Genomic DNA, 14,051 nt, shown 5'->3' with positions numbered 1-14,051 from the left:
CGTCCTGCCGCAGTCCCTCGGCCGCTAGTCTGGGCGAGCGCGAGCGCGAGCGCAGAGACCCCCACCGGCCCGTCAGCACTTGCAGTCGCCGCCGCAGCGATCCCACTGGCGATCGCAGCCGCGGAAACGCGAGCCCCAGGCTGGGCTGCGCAGCGTGGGAGGGCTTCGCGGGGACCGATTCCGAACTTGCAGGGGACCGCGGCTCTCCCGGGCCTGGAGAGTGTGAACAGGTGAGTGTCACGCACGTGCCCAGGTGGCTCTTACGGAACGACTTCCTGCACACCCCTGGGACTCCCGCCCCCGCCCCCCAAGGACGCGTGGCCTCTGGATCCGTCGTCCTGGTCGTCGGGTCTTCCCGGGGCGGCTTTGGGGTTCGCTGAGAGGGGAGATGTGAGCGCCGGCGCCCAGAGCTTGACAGCGCCCTCCGAGCTGAGACCGAGAATGCCCTTTTCATTTAGGCTGCATTTGCTCTCCAGGTTGAGAGCAAGTGACCTGCAGTCCCCATGGGCTTGTTGATCGTTCTCGGATACCTGTTGCTCTGGAGCAAAGCTATACCCGAGGTTGGGGGGGGGGGGGGTCTTGCACAATTATCCTCGTCGCTGTGGGTGCTGCGTTGCAAGATGAGGGAGAATTCCTGGTAACGGGAGAAGGAAAACTTGATTTCAGAGCTAAAGAAGAGGATCTCATTCCTAAGACCAGAGTCCGCTTGCCTAAACAGCTGTGCTTTATTTTGATGATAGATACAGAAGTTAGAAAAACTATTACCTTATAAAGATGCTTGGTTCCCCCTACCCCACCCCATCCCCAAAGAGGAAGTAGAAGGCAAGGACCTTGATAATAATAGTCTTGGGAATGATTTATTATTAATGAAACCTTTCTTGAAATAAATAAAACCAGGTTATTGGTGACCTAAATGTCACAGGTTTGACAGACTGGAAGCTCCTGGAAGGTGGCCACTTTTGTTTGTATGTGCTTAGCATAATTGTGGAATGATCAACAAATGTATTAATAATAGCATAGGATTTGGAGGCTAGCTTCTTTTTCTTCTTTCTAAGCCTTCTTTTAGTTCCTTTATGTTTAGGGGGAAAATCACTCTACCTTTAGTGTCCTAAATATCTAGGTGTCATTTTAGCTTTAGGAGTGATAGAAACTCAGAAGTTCTTTTGTCCTAGTAAAGCACTGTCCACATAAAAAGGAAATGGCAACTTCTAGACCCTGCCAGTATATTTCTATACAACAACATTAAGACAAACATTTTTAGGTCCATGTCATGGAAGGTCTGGAATTATAAATTATTTTGAACATCAGAAGTTGGCAAAAGATCACTTAATACACCAATTTACACATTTGTCTTTGTTTTATATTTTTGTCAAATGTAACTTTTCACATTTTTATGTGAAAACCAAAATGTTGAAACATACATGTCAGTTTGCATCGTCTTTAAGTGATCTTCCTAAATAATAGGTTGATAGTCAGCAGCTGTATCCTTATAAGTGAAAAAAATTAACCTACACAATTTTTTTCTTGTGTGCAATTCCTATATCTCTCAGGTCATTTGGGAGTTAATGAAGTATTTGGCTTATATATTTTTTTAGAAATCACATTTGATGACTACTTTCATGATGTATAAATAAGATAGATAATTACTTAGAATTTATGTGCATGGAAATGAGCAGTTTTGCATGAAATAACAAATCATTGTTTATACAGACCCTTGCTTGGTCTGTTTCAAAGAAATGCTTGCCATTCTTATGTAGAATTTATACAGTTATATATCTGCAGATATTATGCTTTTGTGATGCTTCTGTGATGAAGCACTGAACTTTAAACATAAGGCTTTTCCTTAATGAATGCATATAAAATGACAAATAAGGAAATTCTTTTATCTTTAGCCAAAAGTATGGGCTTAGACACATTGCAGATGTTAAAGCTTCTGTTTTTTTTTTTGTGCTGTTATTAATGATTACAGAGAAATTTTGTTTGTTATTGGGGATGAAGTAAACAATAGCTAATGTTAATGTTGACCTTTTTATCCCTCAGAGGAAGCTCTGGTCCTTTGGAAATCAGCAAATACAAACTTTGTTGGGTGCAAGGCTAGGATGCATGATGAAGAAGGCAATTACACTCTCAAGCTGTTGTAGAAATACTTTTCCAGAAGGAGTTTCACTTCTTTCTTTCTCTTGAGAAGCTCTTTTGAAAAGTTGTAGATGACAAAATGCTGCCAGGAGCAGTTTACACGTTTAGATAACCGATTTGTGTTGCAAAAATATCTTTGCAGACTGACAGAGTGGATGAAATGAATGAATCACTAACGTGATTAAGTTTAACAAGGATGAAAGTTAAGTCATGTTTAAGTTTAAGACACTGATTGCAGGAGTTCCGAATGAAGGAGTCTGCAGTTCTTGTGAAAGATGTGAATCTTGCTGACAGTGGCTGTACAACCACAGTGCCGGATACAGAATTGGGAGAATCTCAGTGAACTTTTGCGAGGTCAGCTTGTCAAGTCATGTCGCAAGTAGTGGATGGATGGAAGGCCATGTTTTTAGTGATGAAATGGCAAGTGCCAGCAAAGTGCATGTGGCGAAGAGAGAAGGCAAGAGTCAAAGAAAAAAACAAACAAGACCATGCATCTTATGAAGAACAAGGGAAGATGCCAGGTCTCATTTTCCTAGAAAGTAGTCGCCTAGGATGGGGTAGAGGGTCCTAATAGTTGCTGGGCTGCTTGAAAGGTTCTGAGTAAATGTAAACAAAAAGTTGACTTTCTGTCCGTTGACCATCTCTGACCCCAGGTATTTGAAAGTGTTCAGTCGGACACAAGATGGTTGTCTGATCTCAAGGAAGGATTCCTGACATGGCTAGAGGATTCCTTTGGTTGACCCCAAGGCTCTTTCCAACTTTACATTTCCATGGTACTAAGAACCTAGGTGTCATTCTGAAAGCACCCATCTATATAAAATGTACTTACATTGTATATAATATCATTTCCTAAGGGTTAGGATGGTACCATAAACTAATTTACTTAAGATTGTCTTAGAAAAGGAATCAGAAGTTGAGGAATGGCATTTCTCTTTTGTGTGCCAATGGTATTGTGCCCAGAAATATATTAAAATATTAACTAGATATTATATATCAATTCCTGGAACATGTGTATCTGTCACATGACTCAATCATGTGATCTAGTGTGAACTGAGCTAAAATTTAACCTTGAAGTCCAAATTCAATAATTACAACAGGATTGACTAATATGAATGTATATTATTCAGCCCTAAGGAAAATAAAAGAGTTCCAAATGTGATTCCCCCATTATGTGTATTGTGTCTTGGGTATTTATAGACACATGGTAAATACACGTATTCACACACATCAAGTATTTGTTATCAGTTATTGACCAAAAAACAATGCCTTCATTAAAGATGTCTCAGGTTATGCTATTGTGTCTGAAAATGTATATGTTTTAGAACCAAAGAGATCTAAATTCAGGTCTTGAATCTATCGTTTATTAGTTGACTAGTTTGCAGTCAGTTGCTATAGCCCTCTCACAGGATTGCGATGGAGATCACAATGGAAAATGCTGATAAAGTGAACGGTGGCTGGCATGTAGGAAATAATTAATAAACACTAAGCCCTCTCTCCAGTCACTTATGAATTCCCAAATCTCTTTTTTTCAAGGATTGCAGATTTACAATGATATGGTGAATCCAAAGGCGGGAACCGAAAAGATTTTCTCAGCTCTTTAGTTGGAACGACAGTGAATTATCTACCAACACCCAGCATGGCTAAAAGTGCAGAGGTCAAACTGGCAATATTTGGGAGAGCAGGTGTGGGCAAGTCAGGTAAGTTTTTTGATGTGGTTGTTGCAGTGTCTATGCGCGCGCACGAACGCGTGTGTCGGTGATACTGCCTCCTGAGATTGGACAGGAGGGTGGTCGGCGTTTCTCGTAGTCTCATGTGTTGCTCTTTTAGGTGAAGTCTCTTTCTTTATCTAGAACTTTCATTTTGCGTAACAAGTTTTATGTACTTTTTTGCTTATTTATGATGAAGTAGCTCAGCTGATAATACACGAGGCAAGGTCGTGGTATTCTGAGGAAAGGTATAAAACAAACCTCCAAAGAAATCAGATTGTGGAAATGAAAAAAATACGTATTTTCTCTTCTTTCTCTGTACAAGATCCGGAGGGGCCACTTTTATATCTCATTCATCTTGATATTTGCAGCAACCAGCCCAATGTCAAGCACGTGTTGGATGCTAAACACATGCTTGTTGAATGAATATATCTTTTCAAGAAACAGAACTGCATTACTACCCGACACTTTTAAAATGGGGAAGAAAATTTAGAATGTATGACCTCAAGCAAGACAGCTATCGCCACCAGTGCCTCTGGAGTGAATTTAAATGATCGTATTGTGGCTTACACTAGTAATTCAGAGACTTTTTTTTTTTTTATTCCTTACATGAGAAAAGACTTACAGACCTGTAAGATTCAGGGTGAAATGGTGGATGTGAAAATGCATCTAATCCAATTTGAAAATGTATCTCAGATTTCATAATTAAAGAACAATGCTAAAGTAGATGTTGCTAAAATGTGAAGGCAACATGGCTTTTCAGATCATGCTGTCTTGATCTCTTACTGGAGGAAAGAACCATAATTGACTTTGCACACGGAGCTCTTGGTTTTCAGGAAATGACTCCAACAGATATCTAGTAGGAGCATATTTGTAGAGGGAGAGCCATTTGGATTGTCCAATACAATAGGTAATCCACATAATCTTAAATAAACAAACATAAATAGCTTTTAATTCTGTGACCAGTCTCCCTTTCCTAACTGGCTCTCTGGTTTAATTTCAGCAGTAAATCTTCCCTATTCTAAGTCTTTCTCTCTCTTTCTTTTTCTTTTAATTTTTTAAGAGTGCTCTTTTCTGCCATCACCCTTTCTTCTTGCTGCTGACTTTTGCCTCTGGCAGAAACCAAGCAAAGAAAATAGATAGTTGGCAAGGCTTAAAAACTGCCAGCCTTCACAAGATTGAAGATAGTTGAACTCCTCCCCATTAATCTCCTCAGTGTTTTCCGATGGCGTGAGAACCTAATTTCCGTAGCTGGTAGAAAGCTCTGGAGAATGAGGAAGCTGTTCCAGTGAGTGGAGGATGAAGGGAAGGGAGTCTGTGGGAAGGCGAGAGCTGCCAACAATAGCTTGCCTAAGTCCTTCGTGAGTGAAGGGTCTAGGCCTGGGGCTGCCTATTTATTACTCATTCATTCAAAACTTACTAGAGGCAGTAAAAGAAGGAAAGTTTTAGAACTCCTTTTATTTATCAAAATAAACTCCACATGGTTGGAAAAGTTAAGCAAAAAATTAAAATTTGGTTGAGAAACTAGCTTGCTGTATGTGTAGCCATCCCCTTCTCATCTATACTGTCTGAGGGCAAGCACTGGACATCTTTCTTTCTTTCTTCTTTCTTTCACCTCTCATTCATTGCTTAAAACGTGGCAATTTTCCACTGCAATCATGCTTCCGAAACTGCTTTTGCTAAGGTCACCACTAATCAATAGCCACCAAATCTAATGAACATTTCCCGGTTCTGGTCTTCTTAGAACTCTTCCTGCCATTCAACACAACCACGTATTCTTTCCTAAAACTCCTTCTGTCTCAGGCTGTCACGACCTCACACTTCTTGGGTTTCGTTCTACCTCTTCATTGTCCCTAACCAACTGCCTTCCTAGGGTGCTCTTCATCAGCCCGCCTCTCAGAAACCTCAAGGTCCTGCATCCCCACCTCTTATCTTCTTGCTCCATACATTCTCCCTAGAGGCAATTCCTCACCCGCATAGTTGAAGATAACACCTGCACACACAATCCAAATTCTGCTGACCTTGGTTTTATTTTATGTCAAGTGCAGAAGCTGGACTTGTTCACTAAGTTCCTTTCTAACTCTAAAGTCCTGTGATTCTTTTTTTTTTTTTTTTTTTTTAATTTTTTTTATTTTCAACGTTTATTTATTTTTGGGACAGCGAGAGACAGAGCATGAACGGGGGAGGGGCAGAGAGAGAGGGAGACACAGAATCGGAAACAGGCTCCAGGCTCTGAGCCATCAGCCCAGAGCCTGACGCGGGGCTCGAACTCCCGGACCGTGAGATCGTGACCTGGCTGAAGTCGGACGCTTAACCGACTGCGCCACCCAGGCGCCCCTAAAGTCCTGTGATTCTTAATGCATGTTCTTTGAACTGGTTTCTCCATCCACCTTGTATACATTCTGCCATTTGTATTTATTTTCATGTAGGTGAAAATGAGAGTGATAGACTTACATGCCTTAAACAATTGCCCTTTTGTCTGTCATCTGTACACAGTGTTTCCCTATTTCAACATTTAGACTGTTTTTCCTGAGACCTGGTAACCACACGTCACATTTAAAAGGTGGTACTAATTTGACTTGTGCATGGGAGACAGTACTGAGACCTTTTCTCACAGTTCAGTGAAAAGTTACAGAGTGCTTTGTATCCATCAACTCTGGAATCTGACTGTAGCAATGTTAAACTCACGTTTATTCTAATTTTTTGTTAACGTGAATGTCTGATGTCTCTGCCTAGTTGTTGTACCACATGGTCACTTTTCTATCCTATAGTCTGTGTCATTCTTATAAGTTGTTTTTTAAGTCTGTAAGACGTTATGCCTGCTAGAATGTCACAGCAGCTTCTCATTTTCTCAGATGCCTCCCCACAAATGGTCATGATCTTCCCATGGGCTCAATGATCTGTTTCTCTCCAGACACCCAGCAGGGGAAGGATTCTTAGGGGAGCCAGCTTGCGATCTTGGAAGGGTAGAAATAGACCATCTCCGATTTGACTTGGGTCTGTGTTCATTGCATCAGAGGCTTCAAGTCTTACCTGTACCATCTACTTCTCCCCATACTCACTACCAAGTTAGAATTTGGGATAAGCAAGACATGTTGTCTACTTGCTAATCGACAAGTCAGGTTTGACTTCCAATTCTATACTTTATCATCGGGGTGAACATGGCAACTTTGGCAAGTTAAGTCCCTCAAGTATAAAAAGGATATAATAGTGCCAATCTCAAAGAGTCATTGTTAGGATTGAATGAGTCATTACATGCAAATCTTTTAGAACAGCACCTGGCACATAGTAAGTGCTCCAGTATTAGTTTATAATATTATAGCTTTTCGAGGCATACTGATTTTAATTTGTTAAGTTTTCTAGAGAAAACATACTGTCGAAGATGCATTTACATTCAAGTGGGTATTTTGGTTTTCAGTAAAAGTCGGAAAGCGTATAAGACAGGAACTCTATATTGCTACTCTGCAAACCCTACACACACACACACACACACACACACACACACAACTTCTCTGTCTCTTTCTCTTTTTTTAATGTTTATTTATTCTTGAAAGAGAGGGAGAAAGCGTGCAAGTGGGGGAAGGGCAGAGAGAGACAGAGGATCCAGAAGTGACTCTGTCACTAACAACGGCAAGCGTGATGTGGGGCTGGACTCAGGAGCCATGAGATCATGACCTGAGCTGAAGTTGGATGCTTAACCCACTGAGCCACCCGGATGCCGGTGTCTCTTTCTCTTGAATTCAAAATCTGGCTAATGTCAGTTACAGTTTGACTACTGGTGATCATAACTCTACTTCTTGTGTCTTATATCTTGGAAGAACAGCCAAAAATATGTTTGTGTCATCAATAAATTTACACCTTAAATTTGAAAGTACTGCTGGTATGTGGTAGGCAGCTTCCTAAGCCCAGGTAATGGATAGGCCCTCTATGTTTAAAACAGAATTTGACCTTACCCAGAACTTTTTGGTTGACAGGTTGACCATAGAAGTATTAGCACAGGCAAAATTTAGTAATTTGTTAATTACTAAGGAGAACTGATAAAACGTGAGGAGTGTGTGTGTGTGTGTGTGTGTATTTTTATATACAGAGTATATACATGGTCTTGTATTGGGAGGATTCTTTTCTCTTCCGTCTGATTTTACCTCACAGTTCTGAGAGCTTGCTTGCTGGCTCAGCATGGTGAGCACTGTGGGGGATGATGCAGACGGCAGAGGGTCCTTTTCCCAGCCCATTGTATCTTCTCTTACCCCAGCAGGGTAGACATGCCCCTTCACTGGCTGAGGGTAGAGCTCTAATAACATGGCATGTGGGACATAGATTTCTTCACTTGTGTGTGTCAGCCTATAATTTGATAGGCTCCTAGTGATCAAAGCAGTAATGCTTGCCATAAAACCTAGAATGCACACCATATTTACTTAAATGCTTCCTGGATTCATATTATTCAAATTCATAGTAAGTGTGGGAGGAGCTGAGAGAAAAACAACAAAAATTTTAAATTTAGTTTCACAGTTGACATTCTCATTTTAGAATTGAAATATTGTGTGCCGTAGCTAAATATATTTCCTGAAAGGGCTAGCCTCAAATTGAGTAATGCTATCCTCTAATTCAAAAGCCACTTGGGGCACTCATCCGTGAAGGCTTAAGTACGGAGATTCAGATTGCTGGGCTATAAATTGAGTGCTAAACACAAACGAGCTTGTGATATATTTTTCCTTGGCACAAAGAGAAGTGATCTGTTTTTCCCTCTTTTTTCCTTGTTTCCTTGTTCTTGTTTGCTCCTCTCTGTCTCTCAATTATAAAAAAAATTTTTGAAAAACTTCTTTCATTTTATTTTTCAGTGGGGCAAGGACAATTCTGATTTTAAATATGACTCTTCCAGAAAGTACCAAATACCACTTTAACATAATATGTATGCTTTACGGCTGGGGTATGTTCATGAGATTTCACATACGTTAAATGAAAACAGCAATATCAATAGCATCCTGGCTAGGTCAGTTTCCTTATGCTATAGAACCTACCTTTTGCATTTTAGAACCTTTTTTCTGTATGTAGCTATAATGCCAGTTCGTTCCCTTCATTCAGACTTAATGGTGTAGTATGATGCTTTTTGAATGTTGTGTTCAAAGTACTATTAAAAGAAGAAAGAGTGCCTGGGTGGCTGTCAGTTAAGCATCTGACTTGGGCTCAGGTCATTATCTTACATTTCGTGGGTTCAAGCCTCATATCAGGCTCTGTGCTGACAGCTCAGAGCCTGGAGCCTGCTTTGGATTTTGTGTCTCCCTCTCTCTCTGCCCTTCCCCTGCTCGTGCTCTCTCTCCATCTCTCAAAAATGAATAAACATTAAAAATAAATAAATAAATAAATAAATAAATAAATAAATAAAAGAGGAAGAGAAAGATCTGGGCGATTTGGAGTATGTAAGCATCTCATGACAATCATGTAATTATTTTGCGTGCTTTATAAATTACGCAAAATATATGCAAAATTCAATGTTGCTCCGTAATATATCCATGTTTGTTTGAGTATAAAAATGATACCCCCCACCAAACAGTGACCAAAGTGGACTCCCTGGGAGGATAGAGCAAGTTGACCTGTGGCTTCAATAACACGTAAGCTCCAGGTCCAATATGAAAACCACAAGTCTAGGAAATGACCTCGGCTGTGCACGTCACATGAAAGTGAGCGACCACTGAGAATGGTCCTGTCCCACACTTTTTACTTATTTAAGTTCTCAACCAGCTCTTCAAGTTCTTGGTCACTCTTGTTTTAAAATTGTATAATCTTGATGGTAAATTTTCTTTAAAAATTTGTCTGAACAAGAAGAGGGACAGATTATGTTTCGGGTTGGTGCAAACACAAGTGTATGTACATGAACAGTAGACACAAGGGTATATATGTGTGTGTGTGTGCATGTGCATACCAAAAAGCCTTTCCTAGGTGGTTCTTGAATTTGAAAGATTGCCAGAAATGAGGTCCATTGGTTCCTTGTTTAGTTGGTGGTTAGAGAAATAATTGTTTTTTATTTTATCTTATGATTTTTTTAACATGAAATTTATTGTCAAATTGGTTTCCATGCAACCCCCAGTGCTCATCCCAACAGGTGCCCTCCTCAATGTCCATCACCCACCCTCCCCTCCTTCCCACCCCTGAAATAAGTATTTCTTAAAGGACCGGGCCCATGGGAGGAAGTTGGCATTGAGACAAGTTTGGATGAGGCTAGAAAACTAGCTGTTTTCCTGCCATGAATGTAATCATATGGTTACCTTGGCTTTCAAGCATTTATACTTTCTTTACTTGCAAAGAGAGAAAAGCAAGAAGAGACAATCAGCCTAGATGAGTTGATTTTCATTTGTTTCTTCCACCCCAAGAGGAACAAAAGGGTATTTTCAAATCCCAGGTGCACACCTGTTGGATATGTGTAAAAGTCATACCTCTGTGCAAGCTGTAAGTCACGATGACCTTTATTGTACACCCAGAAAGAAAAAGCAAGGATGAGGAGTGGTGAGGGCTTAGAAAAAGAAAAGAAAAGAAAACATGAAAAGGAAAGAAAAAAATTAAATGCAAAATCGGTTGTTAACGGGTGGGTGGTTAAACATGTTGTAGGTTGGCAATGACCAATTCTTAGACTTTTCCTAAGGAAAATATAATTAGGCAAGAAACAATACTGGCAAAACAAAACAAAATAAAAAAAATCAAGACCTGGTTTTCAAAGCCAAAAGGACATATCTCTGTCCTTTCTTTTTTCTATTGGAATATATTATTAAAATTTGGGTATCCTTTATTTTTAACTGACAGGTAATTTATTCATCAAAATAGTTTCCTGTAGTTAATTGTCAGTTGTTGTTTGGTTCCATTTTTGTTTTCTTGGCAACTGACAAGGACTAACTTTAAGGAAAGGGAGTGAAGAAAATTGTAAATCATCCATGTAATTCCCCTTTTTATTCCTGGTATTTCTCCAACTTATGGGTTTAGGGAAATCAGCCAAATTTTCAAAGTGGTACTGTCCTTGAAGCCAAAATTCCAGTGCAAACGCATCTCTGTTGCTACAGCTGCCTTTGAAAATTGATGTGGTTTCAGAAAAACAGCCGTAATTTCTTCCATCCCATTAAAAATGAAAGCAGTTACATTATAGAGACAGAGCAGTCTGAAAAGGTAATTTCAGCATGGAGTAAGCAAATACGTAAAGCTCCTGTATATACATATGAGAGAGAGGTTGTTACATAGATCACCCAACTTCTTGGTGCACAGCCAAGTCTAGAGTCCCTAGTTTATGACTCTTGCAAGTTTGCAAATAAATGTGTTCATTTGGTATCACACCATTCTTTTCCACATTCTTTGGAACACCTTATGTTAGGAAATGAGATGATCGTTAGGATTTTATAAAATGAACCTTGTTAAAACCTGGTGAATTTTGTGTTTATAAGAAACTTTCAGTTATCAATAAATAACCAGTGCATAGCAAAGCCTTCTGGGACTCCTGGGTGTGTTACCAATCAGTATGGCCACCTGTAAGATTCTTAACAATCGTACATGTAAGAAAGTTCCTCTGTAATATAGTATTTCGTTTCTTATAGCATTGGATCAAGTGTAAGAAAACTGATGAGTCATCCTCTGCTAAAGAATAAATTTCTCATTGTTATCAAAAGAATATTTTACACTATGTCCTGTCAATATGATCTAATTATTTTTATTTAAAAAAAAATTTTTTTTAACGTTTATTTATTTTTGAGACAGAGAGAGACAGAGCATGAACAGGGGAGGGGCAGAGAGAGAGGGAGACACAGAATCTGAAATGGGCACCAGGCTCTGAGCTGCCAGCACAGAGCCCGACGCGGCGCTCGAACTCACAGACCGTGAGATCATGACCTGAGCCGAAGTCAGACGCTTAACAGACTGAGCCACCCAGGCGCCCCTGATCTAATTATTTTTAAAAAGGCACTCAACTCTACTGACTGAAAGGATTGGGTTTAAACTTCAGCTTCATCCTGCTCATGTCTTTTATTATTCATCTGTCAAATGAAATATACATTCGCTTGCTTATTGATTGATTGATATAACAAGGCAGGTAGGATAGGCTTTGAAGGTACTTTGAAAAATCACAAGTGTGATCTGAATTTGGTCTTAATCCAATGATGCTCTTGTTATCAAAGTCCATGCAGTTCTTCCTCTATGATCCTTAACATTTCTGTTTGGACAAGCAGGATGGTGAATTCTCTAGCTGTCCATTGCTGGAGGCCACACGAACATGCTCCATTCAGCAGTTGACTGTTAATGTTTCTCCACCAACTACATAACATTACAGACTATTCAGATGTAGCAGTTTCTATGCCTTAAGTAACTTGCCCTTTCAAATATGTGAAATGAGTAAGTACTGAGTTGAGATTTTTTAAAGATCGGTATGTAAGAAGTCAAGATGGGAGGAGAGCTTAAGAAAATAATTCAGACTTATGCCTTATTGGAGAAGGAAGCATGACATGTTATAGAATTTTTTTGATGATCGAATCTTGTCCTTACTAAAGGATAAAAGTTTAAATATTTTGGTAGAAAGGTTTCTCAAATAACATATAAATATATGTATCTCCGTATTTCCTTTTAATCTTAAAGTATATTTTTACTCATTCATTCAGTCATTCATCCAACAAACATCTGTTGAGTCAACTTTGTGTTCTAGAGTATTTGTACATGGTATAGGATACATCTACATTCCCAAAAGGGAGAACAGTAGATAGATATATCTGCTCATCATTATATCCCTAGACCCTCACACAGTATTTGACACAGACTGGATCCTCAGTAAAATGAACAAATTGAGTTAGACTACGTGTTCTATACATGGTTTATAATTTTACTGAAAGGCATATATTTTAATGGTCTCCTTGTTATAACCAAAGTAGTTTCTTCACCTGCACTTGAAAATCTCCAGTGATAGGAACTCAGTATGATTGGACGTAGACTATTTTTCCCTTGGACAGCTGTCAGTCAGTGTTCCAGAGAAACAGAACCAATAGGACAAGAGCATACACATACACCCATACACGATTTATGTATGTATGTATGTATGCTGGCAAGACGGAAATCTGTAGAGCAAGCTAGCAGGCTGGAAACTCAGGCAGGAGTTAATGTTGCAGTCTTGTGGCAGAATTTCTTTCACCCTGGAAGCCTTGGTTTTTGCACTAACGGCCTTCCAGTAATTGAATGAGGCCCACCCACGTTATTAAAGCTAATCTCCTTAAGGTCAACTGACTGTAGATGTTAACCACATCTACGAAATACCTTCACAGTTACTCCTAAGGTAATGTTTGATTAAATAACTGGGCACTGCTTTGGGCCAGCCAAATTGGCACATGAAACTATCACAACAGCTCTTCCTGTTTGTTACTTTACCTTTGGAGCCAAAAGGGGTTCATTAGCTTCTACTTGTTGACTTTAAGCTTACTCTCAGAGTGACAGGAGACATTTTAAATCCCTCTTCCATCTGACAGCCCTTAACACATTTGCAGATAACTAGCGTGCCTGGACCCATGCTGGCTTTTCTCTTCCACAGTCTGGTTACTCTTAGTTACTTCATTTGCCCTACAGAGTGTGGTTTCTAATCCCAGCACCATACCGGCGGCGGTTCCACTTGATCTGTGCACTCCAGAAAGTGTGGGGGCTGGAAGCGAATGCAGACGTGTCAGATGTGGGACCTCCAGGCCAGATCAGAGCAGGACTGTGAATCTGTGACTGCCTACCCTGCTTTTGCTAAGACATCCTAGGTCATTTGTTGGTTTCCGCATGACAGCGGATGTAGTGTTGGCTCATGGGGACATTACTGCAAATGAAGTTGTCTTTTTAAAAAATATGTGCTGTTGCTGAGTGAAATTTTCCCAAACCTATAGTTTGTGTATGGTTAACCCAGGTGTAGAAGTTTATTTTCATCCTCTTAAATATGGTTTTGTTAGATTTAATCTATTCTGGCCTGTCGGGAGAATTTGTGTCTAGTATATGTATCATTCTTCTCTATTTTCTGTCATCTAGAAATATGTTGGTCTTGGAACATTATGGGCCCTTGCTGCTCTGCTTGAATCATAGAATTTTCCACTTTGGTATTATTTAGCTCATTGAAATGATTGAGAATCCCAGGGAGTTCTTTGGATAATTTACAGCCAGTAAAGAAAAACAAAGATATGGGGACATTACCAGCATATCACATTATTTCCATGTTCATTA

General features: G+C 39.8%; 1 protein-coding gene across 2 annotated transcripts in view; it reads left to right on the top strand.

The window, feature by feature from the left end:
* Positions 1-14: 14 nt before the first annotated feature.
* The window catches only part of RERG (RAS like estrogen regulated growth inhibitor), a 117,488-nt gene continuing 103,451 nt past the window's right edge, over positions 15-14,051 (top strand). The window contains exons 1-2 of one of the 2 annotated variants that reach the window (XM_030322334.2): positions 15-230; positions 3,670-3,833. In XM_030322334.2, the coding sequence (XP_030178194.1) occupies positions 3,773-3,833 (61 nt within the window). In that variant the 5' untranslated portion in view covers positions 15-230; positions 3,670-3,772. Of the gene's footprint in view, positions 231-3,669; positions 3,834-14,051 lie in introns of those variants that run through there. The other variant, XM_030322332.1, reaches the window with a different exon arrangement.

Source organism: Lynx canadensis, chromosome B4 (genome assembly GCF_007474595.2).
Source record: "Lynx canadensis isolate LIC74 chromosome B4, mLynCan4.pri.v2, whole genome shotgun sequence".
NCBI classification, from domain to species: domain Eukaryota; kingdom Metazoa; phylum Chordata; class Mammalia; order Carnivora; family Felidae; genus Lynx; species Lynx canadensis.
This window is presented reverse-complemented; position numbering and strand designations above follow the sequence as displayed.